This window comes from Lingula anatina, chromosome 1 (genome assembly GCF_051362555.1).
Source record: "Lingula anatina isolate TDL-2025a chromosome 1, LinAna3.0, whole genome shotgun sequence".
In the NCBI taxonomy this organism is placed as follows: Eukaryota; Metazoa; Brachiopoda; class Lingulata; order Lingulida; family Lingulidae; genus Lingula; species Lingula anatina.
Window position 1 is genome coordinate 54,873,985 of NC_141767.1, and position 15,577 is coordinate 54,889,561.

A 15,577-nucleotide genomic window follows, 5' to 3' on the forward strand; every position below is an offset into this window, starting at 1 on the left:
ACTGTGTCTACTTGTCTGAAAGTGAATGACTTGGAATATTAATGATCCTGTGAAAAAGACCAAAACCTAATATGTGAGACAGGATAGTCACATTTTCAGTATTAAAGGATTGTAGAGATGGTATTCCTGAAAGTTGAGTTAAACCACAATGTGGGATCATTCAGAATTTTTTAATTTAAACACTTCATATGTATGTACTGTGCCATGTTTGCCTTAGTTAACTCCACCAACACCACTTCTCTATTAATTATTGCACACCATTGAAAGAAAGGCATCTCAATATCATAAGAACTGACAATCAAGGGCACAAAAGAGCCACTGAAGTGTTGTCCAGGTAGACTTTGCTTGATGCCTGCCGCTCCCTGCTGGATATGTTGTAGTATTTTCACAGATGTCTCAGGAAGAAGTATGACCATCACATGAACCTTGTACTTAATAAATTATATACAAATGACCATTCACTGCTGAAATTATATCACCGGTCCACACAAAAGACGCATCTTCTTTGAAGTCAATTTGTTAAAGGTCACCTGTGGAGGACATCCAGATGACTAAATGAACTCTGATTAATTCACTTGAAGATCTGAGTCAAAAGGGTAGGTACTTTATTTAACATTATTCAAGGCCTTCAATTACAACTTGTCTTCTGTATTGTTACAAAATAAAGCACTATTAATATGCCAGTCATCAGATCAATTGTCAATGCAGTAAATGTCACCATCCTCTAAGGCAATTTCAGCTTGTTGTTTGTTTACCTGTACTGCCACATGCTGTCAGTGTACACCACCCTGTGGAGCCTCAAGTAGCCAATTATGTTGATTACAGGTCTGTATGGATGAGTCTATCAAATGTATTGGAATGGAGCAAGCCCACCAGTGCCAGTGGTAATCCCTCACTAGAGGTGCAAGGCAGTGGCTGAGTAAGGTGGTACCTTCCTCTCCTACAGGTAAGAACTTAAACATTATAACCTTGTGACTCATTTGATGTGTATTAAGGTATTCATTTTATAATTCCCCTTTCTCTCTAAAAGGTAAGCAAATTTCAACCCAACTCCTGATTTTGGAGATAACCTTACTGACCTGGTGACTGGGATCTTGTGAAAATTGTTATATTTTTAAGCATTACTTAAAAATATAACAATTTAGGTATTATTATAGATAAATTAACTTAAGTGTTAGATATATATCTTACATTTTAAGTATTTTTGTTACAATACAATACAATATTCAGTGTGATTATTAAGTTGTGCTTTGAGTTAAAATGCATGTGCATGTTGCTCTCAAATATGCAATGGAAGCACTTCCATAAAAAGACAAAACCGATGACAGTAATATGTCCATGAAGACCTGCTGACACCAGTGTGTGTGAAATATATCTACCTTGTGACTAGAGCTATCACTGACAACTTTGACATCTTCATATACACTACTCACTAGGCAGTCAGTAGATGACCCAGTTGACATGGTACTTACACTTTTCTCTTGTTCCACACCCTGAATTTACTGTGTGTGCCATTTCTTTGCCCAGAATATACTTCTGATCTGTATCACATTCAAGGGAAGCTTATTCTGGGTAGAGTCGCCATAAGTAATCTAATCCAAGGTGCTGCATTAGTGCAGCTATGTTTTTTGATTATATATATATAGAAATTGAATTTTTTAAAATTTGTCCAGAGCATTAAGATGTGATATAAGATGCATTAAGAAAATAAAGGTAGTTTATGATACATATGTGTTTTGGTATTAAAATACAGGAAAATTGTAGGATATGCTTCTCAGATATATGTCTGAAAAAGGTCAGCTAGATATAAATTCATTTATAAAATCTTTCTCATTGCCAACAGAAATGAAAATGTAGATTTTTGTCTTCCAAAACCTTAATTGGTAAAATATTTTTATTTCTTACAGGAAATAAGATATAGACATAACTTCTTCCAAAACTAAGATGTCTGTTAAGAAAGTTTCAAGTTAAAATTTATCTCTATATATCCACATATGATATTAAAGGAATAAAGATGAGTACCTAAGCCTAGACTCCCAAGTTGCTGGCAAGTTGCCAGCCATCTTAGTCTATTGTTTAGCCTAGGATCCACTTTATTTGAAGTTCAGATAAATGGCTATTAGCAATTTTATAAATTATACCTGGGATTGCTATCTTACTTCCATATCTTTTGGGTGACTGTGGCATAGGCATCAATTAAGCCACCTTTTATTTTTTCAATGGTAAAAATTTGATTGAACTTTACCTAATGACACTAAGAGTGCACTTTTTGGGGGAAGTCTTTTACAAAAATATATTGCACTATTAGAGATTTAGATTTAGATCGACCTAACTCCCTGGGGGTTCACGCTAAATTGCGGTCAGCCGAGCGCGCACCATATAGTTAATTACCCCCTTACAGCTTTTAGTAGGCGGGACAGACGCTTAAGCCGGCTAAGCTGACAGTAATCTAGTAAGACTCCCCACAGAGATAGAGCGATCTAAAATCTATGGGAATGGGGTCTTATTGTGAGTAGAAATTATGCTATTGTGTTAAGTTAAACTGCAGTGTTGGATCGGTTACAGTGGGCTATTTAAAAGAATATTTCCCTTCTGGATCACTTTTTCCCCACATTAAAACTTCACTTATATATCAGTACAAATGTTAACCAAGAATGATGACAAAAAGGGGAATTCTTCCCTTTTTTCAATTCATTTTATTATGCATGAAGAGTTGAAAAAAATAAGGGATTTGGAAATACAGACACCCACAAAAGATTATAAATGAAATAAATATTGCGAAGTTGCCAAATGTATTGGGTCTGAAATATCTGAAAATGACAAAAAGGGCAATTTTTCATTAAAACTATAAGTTTCAGACATTACTGTGTACAAATGACAGATTAAGCTTGTAATCAATTGTATGATTTATTATGAGCTTAAAGTGTGTGGTTTTATGCTGGGTAATTTCCTGTCACTCATAATCCATCTGACTGCAAACAGCAACGACAATCTCAAACCAGAAATATGTGTATATCATAGGCAGGAAGCCATTTGGGAGGTCTATATGCTATAACTATCTTGTGATTTGATAGTCTGTGTGTCAGATATAGAGTTATGTATGGAGAAGTTGCATAACTCTGACTGATATAACACTCTTAAAAGAAGGATCTGTTATTTAACTGGATTGGTGTGGGGATATTGTGTAGCAGAAAATGCGTACAAAATTGATCACATTCTTCCATGTTTAGATGCTGCTGTCGTGGCGCGAGTTTATGTTACAACATATGCTAAACATAAAACAAAATGTTAATGAGACATATTTTAAGATTTTTATTAAAAAAACTCATCATATGTTTTTTACAGATGACCCAAAAGATATATTATTGATTTTCATGCAAAAGAAATCATTAAGATCCATCACAGGCATTTAGAGTAGAAGATTACATAATATAATGGGCATCATTAAAGTACCCCAGTATAATTGCAATCATAAACCCTTTGTAGAATTTATAGGTCCTTCCCTGCATAATCATATTTATATTAATCCAGTAATAAAGTTGTTTGCAAAACTAATCATTATACTTGTTCAATTCAATATTAACCTGTGATGAGGAAGATTTAAATTAAGCATGCATACCCTGGTGTAAATTACCAGTGTAACACAACGGGAGTCCCTTATTACCTGGTGTATCACAGAACACCTATGTTGGCAGGAGGGCTTATTATTTACAGCAACACTATTTTGTTACACCTGTTCTTGGCCCATCAAGAGCTGTCGCAGCCTTGGCAGGGGTTGTGGAATGCCGGGTGGTACTTGATATCTCTCCAGCCCATATCTTGATATTTAGGAACATTTCACTTATGCATCATCTTGTGACACATCATTGGAGGAAAAAGGAAGGCACTTATTCAGTCATCTCCTCATAAAGTACAGTACAGCTGGCCCAGCTTAAGATGCTTGAATGCTTGCCAGTGGTAGACAAAGATTATTTGGGGCCTGCCAGTTAGAATATTAATTCCATTGAGAAATACAACCCTAAGTGGAGTAAATACTTTTGCTTTGGGAGGTGTACAAGAGCGCTGTTCTGTGCCTGTGGTGACAGCTAATGGAGAGTCACTGAGTTGTATACTTTCCTGGCTCTGTGGCAATTTACTGGTTGGCAGACTTTCAGAGATTGGTAGAGAGTTTGGTCAAGGGAGGACAGTTATGTGACAGATCATGATGCTGTGTTTGAGAAATTAGCTGGCAGATTACTCTGTAAGTGGAGTCAATTCTTGCAGATGTATGGGTTCATTCTTGTGTGGGAGACATTACTCATATCAGTGTGTGGTGGTTATAAGATTGGAATTATAATGCAACTGGACTGCCAGGCTGCGTATGTTATAATGAAAAGTGAATATGTTCACAGATAAAAAAGTGTGCTAAATGTATTCATTTGAGACAAAATATTTTCATTTTGTGATTTTTTAGGAATCAGTTGAAGAATAGGCAGAATGGCACATTTCTGTGGTGGTTTCTGTGGCAGCAGATGGAGCAGGAAAAAGAAATTTTCTGAAGAAGGTGAGGAAATAGCTTGAAGGTTTTAGCTTTGAAGATATGAAGTGAAGTTATATGATGAATGCTGCTTGAATTGTTCATTTGGTGTTTATTATGAATGACACTTTAATTTCTAAATGAAATAACATTCATTATCACATACATATATTTGTAATGAAAATCTTAATTTGACATTTTTTTTCGAGTTTTGTATTGGTGGTAATGAGATGAGATGGAGGAGCACTTACTGACCCACTGGGGACCTTCTGTCAGCATGAGTCAAATTTTAGGATTTTTGTTTTATGTTTTGTCTCAATACGAGATCCTCACTGGACAGAGGTTCCCACCTCCCTGTTGATGTTACATTAATTGTACTTTATTTTTGTATTTATGGCACCTGACTGTGAACATAACATATATTCTATTTGGTTTGAAATATGACGTTATGTCAGTCTTCATTTTATAACCTCTTTGCTGACTGGAATCACCACCGATTCATTAAAGAATAATGGGAGAAACCTTGCTTATGTCTGAGAATTTGGTTTATTTTTATTTAAACTTGATCTGGCATGAGTATGGGTGTATCTTAGAGGGAACAAGTTTAGGTGAATGGCTGTCGGAAGGATATTGCAGAGTACACTTCTCTCCAACTGGGAAGTAGGGCTAAAACAGCACTGCTGATAACTGACAGGATAACTAAGCAGATAGTGTCAGTGTAAGATATCAAATTGAATTAATGAAAGCTTATTTTCCAGCTTCATATTTTGTTTTCAGTTAAATGTTATAAGCTGCTAGTAGGGGTACTAATACATGTAAGGTCAACTGATTGTAGGTATGGTTCTGTGTGTTTGATATATATATATATATATATATATATATATATATATATATATATATATATATATATATATATATATTAAGAGAGAGAGAGAGAGATAAAGAAAGAGTTAGATGTCACTGAACAGTCTGTGATGGGTCATTAATGTAAGAAGCTCATCTACATCCATCTGTCACATTTTAAATGAAACATTTATGATCCTTGGCCTGGCCACAAACATTTCATCATTCCCATCTGTAAAAGTCATTTTAATGGTGAAAAGCAAACAAAGAAACATATAAATGGTATTTTTCAAATCTTTTCATTTGTTTTCGCCAATGACAAATTTTGCCAAAACTGTTCAAGGCTTTTAAGGTAGGTGTTGTTTTCAAGGTAAAAAACGATGTGATCAGCATAAGAGAAATAAAAAGCACAAAATTGACAAAAACATTGCAAAACTGTAGAAGGAAAATAATTCAAAGCCACAATTGGAGAAGAAATTTAATCTAGTCCCCTACAAGGAGTAAAAGAAATAAAAGTTTTAAAACACTTCACAGATGAGAAAAAAACAAAAGAAACAGATTAATGTAGCAAGAATGAGGACGAGGAAAGAATTCGGGCCTGCAGACATTTTTGAGAGCATCTCAGGGCATATTGCATATTTCCAGACAGGATCATTGTGCTTTCTCCACTTTCACCAGGGCATCAGTTCTCTGGAAATCCAGCTGTGAATCATCCTAGGTGCCAACTAGTGACAGTGGCGACCATTTAACATAAAATAAGTTTTCCTCTGGGGTTTTTTGAAGTGTCATTTTTAATTTGTTAAATCTTAAGGGATGCCCTACTTTTTTATGGCCAGTTTTCTATAGGTACCATCCTTTAGTGTAATAAATGTCAACTTCTAACAATTTTTGGGTGGAAGGTTGATGGGAAAATTCAACTTCTCAAATACCGGTAGTATATAATTTTTTTTCTGGGCCATATGACTGTTGTATACATTTTCTATATTAATTTTTTTGTTTTTTTGCAAGTCATTATATTATATGTAGACCTCTGCCTCCTTTTGCTTGCACATGATGCAATACAAGTATTAAGAAACTCTTTTTGCTTAGCACACTTGAGCAACTTTTAAAGAATTTGAATAATATTTGATTTATTTTTCTTACATTTTACACTAATATTACATTTATTTCTTGAATTCATTTAGCTATGTAATACATAAAAGAGTATATTAAGTTAAATAAAAACAACCACAATAATAATAAGACAAAATAGAAAAAAAATGAACTGCAAGATTATTTCTGTAGGAGCTTGCAAATGGAAAAGTAAATTTCACAGTGTTGCAAGCAAAATTTCTTCAGGGTTACATTAGAATATTGATTTCAGGAATCGAGACAAACAAATTTCTTGGTTTTCAGGTTTTTGATGAACCTCGTTTGAATATTTGACTTAAATCCAAGATGCCAAAGCTAGGAGTTGAGCATTTGGGAACAAATGCAGAAACAAAATAATTACTCAAAAAATGTGTAATATTGTAGGGTACCAACAACAGGAATTTTATAAGCTAGCAAACAGTTTGATTTGCAGAGGATGTTTTCCATGGAGGTTGAAAATAAACATCACACCACACTTTTGTAACTGCAATAACGAATCTTGGTTAAATGCAAACAAATAGTAAGAATAACAATAAAAACTACATTTTCTACATTCTTAGCATTTCATCCTTTCTTACAGGCAAACCTAAAAAGGCCAACAAGAGATGGTCAGACATTTTCCAGACTTCAGTGAACTCTTCTTCAGATTCAGAAGAGATACCTGAAACAAATGAGAATGAAAGAAATGAGATGAACTCAAAGAAAGCTGAGGAAAAATCTAAAGATGATAATGAACCTGTCAAGAAAGTTGAAAAAGAGGTAATGTATTTGTGAGATGACCAACTAATTTTTAATCTTGTGCCATTATCAGGGGTAGATGGAAGCCATCTTCTAGGTCTTCTGGAAGATTGTCAGAATTTTCAAGTGTACATTGACGGCATCTACTTTCTGTTGGAAGACGGATAAAAATGGGGGATGGCTCAACAAAGGTGATTTGAAAGACTGTCAAAAAATATATCTGGATCCGCCTCTGCCACATAAAAAGAAAAGAAACAGATAGGATATCAAATAGGAAATTTGCAACATTATATTATGTTATGTTTCAGTTTATATATGGGATTTTCAAGTCATTGCCAGAGGGTGATTGAGGTTTGTTTATCTGTTTTCTTGTACAATTAAATTGACATAGACTATATAAATTTGATAACATCAACTTTTGAATTAATATAATTTAAAACCTAAATCTTAAATGCACTTGTTTACAAGAAGAAAAAGCAGCTTATATGTTGACAAGATAATAATCATATGTTGAAGATATAAAACTAATAATAATGTGTAATTTTAAAAATACTTCAGTGTGTGAAATACTCCATGTCTTCATGACGAACATATACATGTTAAGGTAAAGCAAACTAGCACAGACTTGTCAATGTAACTTGCAACACATGTACAGAATCTTGTTGATAATGACAGATATTTATAATATTCATGATCCTCCTCAATATGTGCTTTTTACACTAAAATACAGACATGTATGTCAGTAAATACATGCACTATCAATCACATTAGGATGGTTGTATAAAATCTGGTCTTGTGAATTATTTTTATGGGTCATTCAATAGCATTTTTAAAAAGTAAAATGAATAAAGAAAATAATGTAATATAAATGAATACATGTTGTCAAGACTATTATAAACATTTTGTTTCATATGAAAATTATTTGTATTTATGTTGTTTTTTAAATTAAGGACAAAATTCATCCCTCCATAAGGGCCCCTACACATATAAAGGAATGTGAAAAAATTGTACGGGAACTTTTTGTCAATATTTGGCAGTACCTATAGTTAGCTTATTTAGCATAAGGCAGAGCATAGTTCTCACCACTTTGGCATTTAATCAGCACAAAGATAGATGCATTATTGAATAATAAGATGCAGGAAAAAACTCATTTTTGATATCTGGATGATAATGAAGGGTTACAACATCCTTAATTAATATTGATGAAAATGTCTATGCATGTGTACAAGCCAGTTGATTATTGAAATATATAGAATGTTAAGGATGTGTGTGTTAATGCCCCCGTCACACTAGAGGCGGAATGAGCAAGAATGCCATCGGAAAGACAATTCTTTGTGCGCTCCTGGATATTCGAAGAGCATTCTAAAAATTCCGAGTGCATTCTAAATATTTTTACCCATTCTTGTGGCATCCCGAATGTTTTTGTCATGTCCAAGTGGAAATTTATCGAATGGCATTTGAACAGTATTCTAACTGCACTATGACTGCGTTCTAAATATTCTCACGGCATTCCGACAGCATTCGAAACATTCTGATCATATTAGAGAAATATTGAAATTGACAAGTGACTTAAAGCCCCCGTCAAACTTATTTGAAATCAGTAGGAATCAAGCCGGAATTACTAAATTAAAAAATTCGTACCATATTCGGGAGGGAATTTCAAATTATCATAAAATATTACGGCTTTGTAAGAATGCCTTTGGAATACTAAGAATGCACATCGAACCTGCCTGGAATGATTCTTGCACATTCCAGGTATATTACCTCTCAAATGCAGCTCGAATGTAGTTGGAATACTGTAGGGATATTGCGATGAATTCCCTCTTGGAATGCACTTCGAAAGTTTTTTACATGACAAAAACATTCGAGCCGACCACAAGAATGGGTAAAAATATTTGGAATGCACTCAGAATTTTTTGAATGATTTTTGGAATGCTCTTCGAATATCCTGGAATGCACAAAGAATTGTATTTCAGAGGCCATTCTTAATCATTCTGCCTCTAGTGTGACGGGGATTTTATATCCCGCCAGAATGTTTCGAATGTGCCTCGGATGAGCTGAAATATTAATGTTGCCAGCAATCGAACTACACTAGTGCGCTGTTCAAAGTATATTCTAAATATTCTTACTGCCGTCTTACAGCATTATAAATATTCCTAGTTTTCCAACTACATTCGAACTGCTTTTGAGAGCTAATACAGTCGAAAGTGCACTCATCATTCCAGGCGAATTCAAGCGCATTCTGAGTATTCCAATGGTACTCTTACAATAATTAAGGTCAATTTGAAATTTTTCCCCGAATGTGGTGCAAATTTTAAAAATTCTTTGTTCAGGCTCATTCTTCTTGATTCCTGCTGATCCTGAATAAGTGTGACGGGGGGTATTAGGTGGTCATACCAAGGAAAACTTTTAAAAGACTGATAAAGTTGATCAATCACAGTCTCATATTATTCATACATTGTTAGCAGTGAAGTTTTATTTTAAGAGATGCTCATATTCTGAAAAATAGAGAAGAGAGAAGAGAAGAGGAGATTTTGTTTAATATCGTAGAGGGAAAATATTTTTCCTAGATTTTATCTGTGTTCTTTGTTTTTAGGCCAAGAATCAAGCTAAAGACAAGCTAAAGAAGAGATCATCCTTTAGGAAAATGGATAAGAACCAGAAAAACAAAAGCAAGTCAGACAAGGCTGAAAAATCTGTTCCCCTTTCAAATGAGCCAGCATCTGATGCAGAATGGCAGACAGTTCAGATCAGATTATCAAAGAGATACACCAAAGATAAAACAGAATTCGTAAGAAATGAAAAAGAAAATAACATAGATGAAACCCATCTTAATGGAAAAGATAATCCTGCTTTTATTAATACCTCTCCTGTTTTAATTACCAACAGTGATGCCAGGACCTCCCAGAGAAATAACAACAAAAACAAGAAAAATTCCAAGGATGATTCACCCTGTAGTCAAGAAACGCTCCCTGACATGAACAGATCTCCTGAAATAACCAAGAAAGATCCCAAACATGATCTGGATTCTGGCTTTGTTGAGTTTGATCATACAGAAGTGGCATCATCTGAATCTGCCATTGAGGCTCCTCCATTAGCACAAAACTTGGTCCGCTTTAGTGCAGACCTGTTTGCTTCAGAGAAAACACTAGTTCATACAAGTCACAGTGCAGATGACAGTGGTTACAATGGAGAAACAGGTTGGCAAAGTAACAGAATTAGCCAAGGAAACCATAGAAACAGTTGCCACAGGTACATAGACTATGTATGTATACTTGAGAAAGCAACAGAGTTGCAACCTGCAAATTTGGAGATGGTGGTGGTAGAGGATTATGATCCTCCCCTTGATTGGGCAGCTAAAGATGAAGTAGCCATTACCAAAGGAACCACAGTCACTGCCATGTACAGCCAAGGTGGTTGGCTTTTTGTAAAGCGTCATGATGACAAGAAGGGTTTTGTCCCTTACCGATCAGTAAGGATTTTAGAAAATGACAAGAAAAGTAACATTAAGTATGCAAGAGTCAATAAAAGTTGCCAGCAGAATGTTAGCAAGGTTCGCTTTCAGATTGTTAACTTAGAAAAGAAAGAAAAGCAGGTATATGCTGCAAATATATTGTCACATGGCCACACTGATCCTCTGTCAAATGAACTGGAAAATAGTTACGATGCTGATGTTTCCTATTCAGATGAGGAAAATGATCATTCAAATAATGAACCAAAGAGGTTCTACTATTATGATGATTTTGATCTCTTCAGAGATCAAAACGTCCAGAAAAGAGAGAAAGCATCTATGGCCAGAATTATCAGCGAGAGCAACATCTGCCAAATGGAAGCTGGAGCACGTGACCCAGTCTTTGTCCAATCAAACCTCAGCATTAGCTTGCTTGAATTACAGGGGAATTTTAGCAAAGACTATGCAGGATCAGCTGTGACTGTCATTTGTAACTACAAGGCTGTCAATGAGAATGATATCAGTGTGGCTCGTAATAGTGTGGTTACGCTGCTCAATGATGAGGACCCAGACTGGGCCTGGATTATGAGAGAGGATGGGGAGGAGGGATTTATCCCAAAGAGCCACTTTGTTAACTTACAAGCCCTTAACTTAGATCCTAAAGTGCCAACTACATATTTTTAGAATAGTAGAACATTGATATCTAAAGTCCATAACTATGAACTATTTTCTAGATTTTGTATAATTCAGAAAGTGCACCTTAATCAAATGCCTAAGCAACATATTTTCCATCTTAGAAGACTACAAAAACTAACTAATTGGCATTAAGAATGCTACTGACCAGTCCAAAAATACATTAGGTGAAATGTTTAAAAACATGATTGAGATGATACATTTAATCATTTACATCATACAGTTTGATGATACAATTCAGTGTGCATTCAGTTAGAATGACATACAGAAAAAGATGAAAATGGTAAATTTTACCACAAATTATAAAACTTGGTTGATAGTATGATCAATTCTATATTGTAAGATTTAACGTTGACACAGTCACATTATTGCAAAACTGCCTACAAGGAGTTCCCTACATGTATGTCTTGTGCAAAGAAGCATGAGATGTGGCAGATCCCATTATTTATTGACACAAATTTAAATTTTAGAGACAGATTTGCATATTCGTTATATATTCATTTATTTGCAGTAAACTGAAAATGCTAATACATTGTTGAAAAATATGGATTAAATGTAGTCTGTTTGACCAAAAAAGTTGAGCAATAAACAACAAATGTAAACTTCTAACATGTACTTTTCTTGTAGTTTCTCTGTCACTTGATACGGCATGTATATATATCTTTCTTTATTTATTTTCAGCACAACATTTCTTAAATAATAAAATATACTTAGTATGGTAAACTATTTTTTACTTATGCAACTAAATAAGAAGCAATATAAATTAAACTTTAATAGAAAGAGGTCTTCTTCAGAACTTGTTTAAAATCCAATGCTGATTACAACTAGAGGGAAACGTGCTCATCATTTTGAAAACTGAAACAAAAGACAAACAAAAAGAAAAACAATTTTTAAAAAAATGAAGATGCTTTAGAAAATGTAAGAAGAAAAAAATCCTTGGCCTAAAAATTGATGAACATCTCAGCTGAAATAAATAATTTACCAAGCTTGTAGAAAGATATGACAGCAAATTTTCTTTGAGGAAAAATTAGAACTATATATATAATATATATAATCAACAATCTACAAATGAATGCAATTAAAAAAGTAATACTTGCATATAAATGGCCTTACAACAAAATATGTCAAAGGTCTATTATGTACTGGGGTTAATATAGCACACTATCAGCAGAAATACTCGAACAGGTGCAATGGGCATTCTTTATATACCAAATATGGTTATAAAAAAATTTAACAAATAAATATAGTAAGTATGGAAAACCAAGAGAGTCTAGGGAATACGGCTAATTATTCAGAAGCAAATTTTCTTGGAAATATATAAATATATATTTACCTCAACACCAGGAATGGCCTAGCTGAATCAACTGAATATACAAATATGACATGGAATTACAACCCCATTAAGGATATTGTCACCCTTCACCCAAAAATCCTCATTTACTGCCTTACAGACATTCTTTTTGGTAATAAATAAAACTTCAGTGTACAGTGACTAAATTAATTAACATTTACACATGTCATCTTACATGTGACGTCATAATTGTAATTTTGCAGTAAAAACTGAAAAATCGGTTTCTCAAATTTCTTGTTTTACCTAACACCCATGATAACTGTTTCAAAGCCGTTTTAATGACACCATTTAGTACTCCTAGACCCTGCCAGCAATTTTTCTTAAAAGTCTTAGTTCAGATTTAATTGTTGTCTACCATAAATCAAAATAATGCCTTTGTTTAATAAAAACCTGTAATAAGGGGCTCATTACTCCATAACAAAAAACATTTAAACCAAAATGATGGCACGGAATTGTAGTCTGTACACTCCTGGTCAACTCTGCCAATTTTTGTGATAAAATCTTGTTCAGGGATGAAGTTAGGCTCTATATCAATTGTTATCTCACTTCAATATAGAAAGGTGTTAAATTTAGCTTAGGGTTGCCTATGGCCGCATTCACATCGAGAAGAGCCGAGGCTAAACAAAGCCGAGACCGAAATATGGCGGACGTACATGAAAGGAAAACTGCCTAATCTTTTAATAGTCTCTGTGCCTCTCACACGCCTCCCCACGTATCGTCCCTGTGGGGGCACAGTCATTTAATCTTGGCTCCATTTGCCCGGAAGCTACCTGAGAAATATTAAGTGCGCATGCTCATCAATTAAACTCGAGGTGAAGAAAGCTAGCATATGGCCGTTGGAGGTGATCGAAGGAAAAAAGCTCTTCTGTTTTATTATCTTTCAAAACAGAGATGAAAAAGGAATGAATTGGCCCATACAGCAGCAATGAATTGGCTATCTACGGAGATAATGTCAGCTGACCCAAGATCAATGAGCATGCGTACTTAAATTTTCTTAGGTAGTTTCTGGGCCAATGGAGCCGAGATTTAATGACTGTACTCCCGCAAGGGTGGGAGGCGTGCGAGAGGCGGAGAGACTATTAAAAGATTAGGCGGTTTTCCTTTTATGTACGTCCGCCATATTTAGATCTTGGCTTTGTTGAGCCTCGGCTCTTCTCGATGTGAATGCAGCCTATGCTTTTGCATTGCATATGCTTTTACATGAAAAAATATAAACGCCTATATTTTACAGGGGCGGATCCAGGATTACTTGAAGGGGGGGGGGGGGTCTGTGGATGCGAAGCCGATCCTCCCCCCCCTCCAACTCAATTGGCGTGTTTTTGGTATTTTAGAGGGTGAACGGTGCCATTTGGTACAGTTTAGAACTATATGATTCAGCTAGTCAAAATTCTAATTTCAAGAGAGGACTATAAAACGAAGGGGGGGGGGGATCCCCCTGACCCCCCTTCATTATTGAATAATTAGACCCCATTTCCATAGATTTTAGATCGATCTATCCCTGTGGGGAGTCTCACTAGATTACTGTCAGCTTAGTTGGCTTAAGCATCTGCCCCACCTACTGAAAGCTGTAAGGGAGTAATTAACTGTGGTGCGCGCTCGGCTGACTGCAATTTAGCGTGAACCCCCAGGGAGTTAGGCCGATCTAAATATTAATCTCTGGATCGATCTTAATCTCTGGGAATACACCCTTAGATGCAGGAAAAAAATCAGTTTCGGTATCTGGATGATAATAAAGGGTAATAAATGTAGTCCAATAATAACTAGTCATTAAGATTGTCCATATATATATATATATATATGTAAATACATATTTATATATGTTAAATATAGCTCATTTTAAGTGAAATCGCCACAAGGAAAATTCTACCATATCACAGCTTCAAAAGACAAAAACACTGAAATCCTGTAAATAGCGCCAATTTAAATGTGCAAAGTGTGTGCATGGATTTTCAAACTTCGCTGGAATTTGGTCCACAATATTTCTCATCATTAAAAAAAATTATCACAATATATGCGGTCGTTTTTATTAACATGACCAAGGAAGTAGAATTTACTCTGGTAAGCTTTTGAAGAGGCTGGGTATTGCCACAGTAGAATAATGATGTATTGTGTTAGTGAAGATTGGGGGAGATTCTGTAATCACTGCATGTTTGATATGGATACGGGTGTAGATTTTAAAAAAAATCGACCGACCCTGAATTGCATTCATCATTATACATTTTATGTATAGAAACCAAAAACAAGGAATTTTTAAAAAATAGTCAGATTAATCATACTGAATGATCGAGTACGTTTTTTGTAACCGACTAATCAATAGATTTTGTCTTTTTTTTTGTGTGTGAATGGTCTAGAGCTTATCAGGGGTAGGGTTTAGAACTTTGGTAGGGTTTAAAACTATATGATTCAGCTAGTCAAAATTCTAATTTCAAGAGGGGACCATTGGTGTGATTATTTTCAGAAATCAACCCTCTGACGCCCCTCCCCCCAAATCCGCCCCTGCTTATGTTTTAATTAAAATTTTCAGACCGACTTGTATTTTCATCACACAAAACATCGAAAAAAAAGAGAAAAAAGAAAGAAAGAAATACAAATCGGTAGTTTGATCTCAGGACCAAACAGTATACCCTATTGTATCCGAAAAATACCACAGAAATTCGATTAATATGACTGAAACACATATATATGCTGATCATAAAAACCACGACTAGCTGAAACCAAAGTAAAACAAAAATGTGCACGGTATCTCGATACATTAAACGTATAGGCTATATTTTATTTATCTTGTATAGTTTGAACTAGACTTAATTTCGAACAGGACAGCGACGTCGTGGGCAGATACTGGATGTGATACTGT

General features: G+C 34.9%; 1 protein-coding gene across 3 annotated transcripts; it reads left to right on the forward strand.

Annotated features, from left to right (window-relative positions):
* Window positions 1-577: 577 nt before the first annotated feature.
* LOC106170139 (uncharacterized) lies at window positions 578-11,981 on the forward strand. Of its 3 annotated transcripts, XM_013549915.3 has the most exons (5): window positions 578-596; window positions 826-946; window positions 4,454-4,543; window positions 7,071-7,249; window positions 9,825-11,981. In XM_013549915.3, the coding sequence occupies exons 3-5, from the start codon at window positions 4,477-4,479 to the stop codon at window positions 11,361-11,363; spliced, it is 1,785 nt and encodes a 594-aa protein (XP_013405369.2). In that variant the 5' UTR covers window positions 578-596; window positions 826-946; window positions 4,454-4,476; the 3' UTR covers window positions 11,364-11,981. The 3 variants fall into 3 exon arrangements, with proteins under 3 accessions (XP_013405369.2, XP_013405449.2, XP_086855124.1); XM_013549995.2 differs by lacking the exons at window positions 578-596; window positions 826-946 and adding an exon at window positions 2,800-4,240; XM_086998998.1 differs by lacking the exons at window positions 578-596; window positions 826-946 and adding an exon at window positions 7,537-7,579.
* Window positions 11,982-15,577: the final 3,596 nt, after the last annotated feature.

Coding starts and splice junctions, on each gene's coding strand:
- LOC106170139 (XM_013549915.3), top strand. CDS start 4,477: ATGGCACATTTCTGTGGTGGTTTCTGTGGCAGCAGATGGAGCAGGAAA. Junction 4,544..7,070: donor AAAGAAATTTTCTGAAGAAG/GTGAGGAAATAG, acceptor CCTTTCTTACAG/GCAAACCTAAAAAGGCCAAC. Junction 7,250..9,824: donor TCAAGAAAGTTGAAAAAGAG/GTAATGTATTTG, acceptor CTTTGTTTTTAG/GCCAAGAATCAAGCTAAAGA.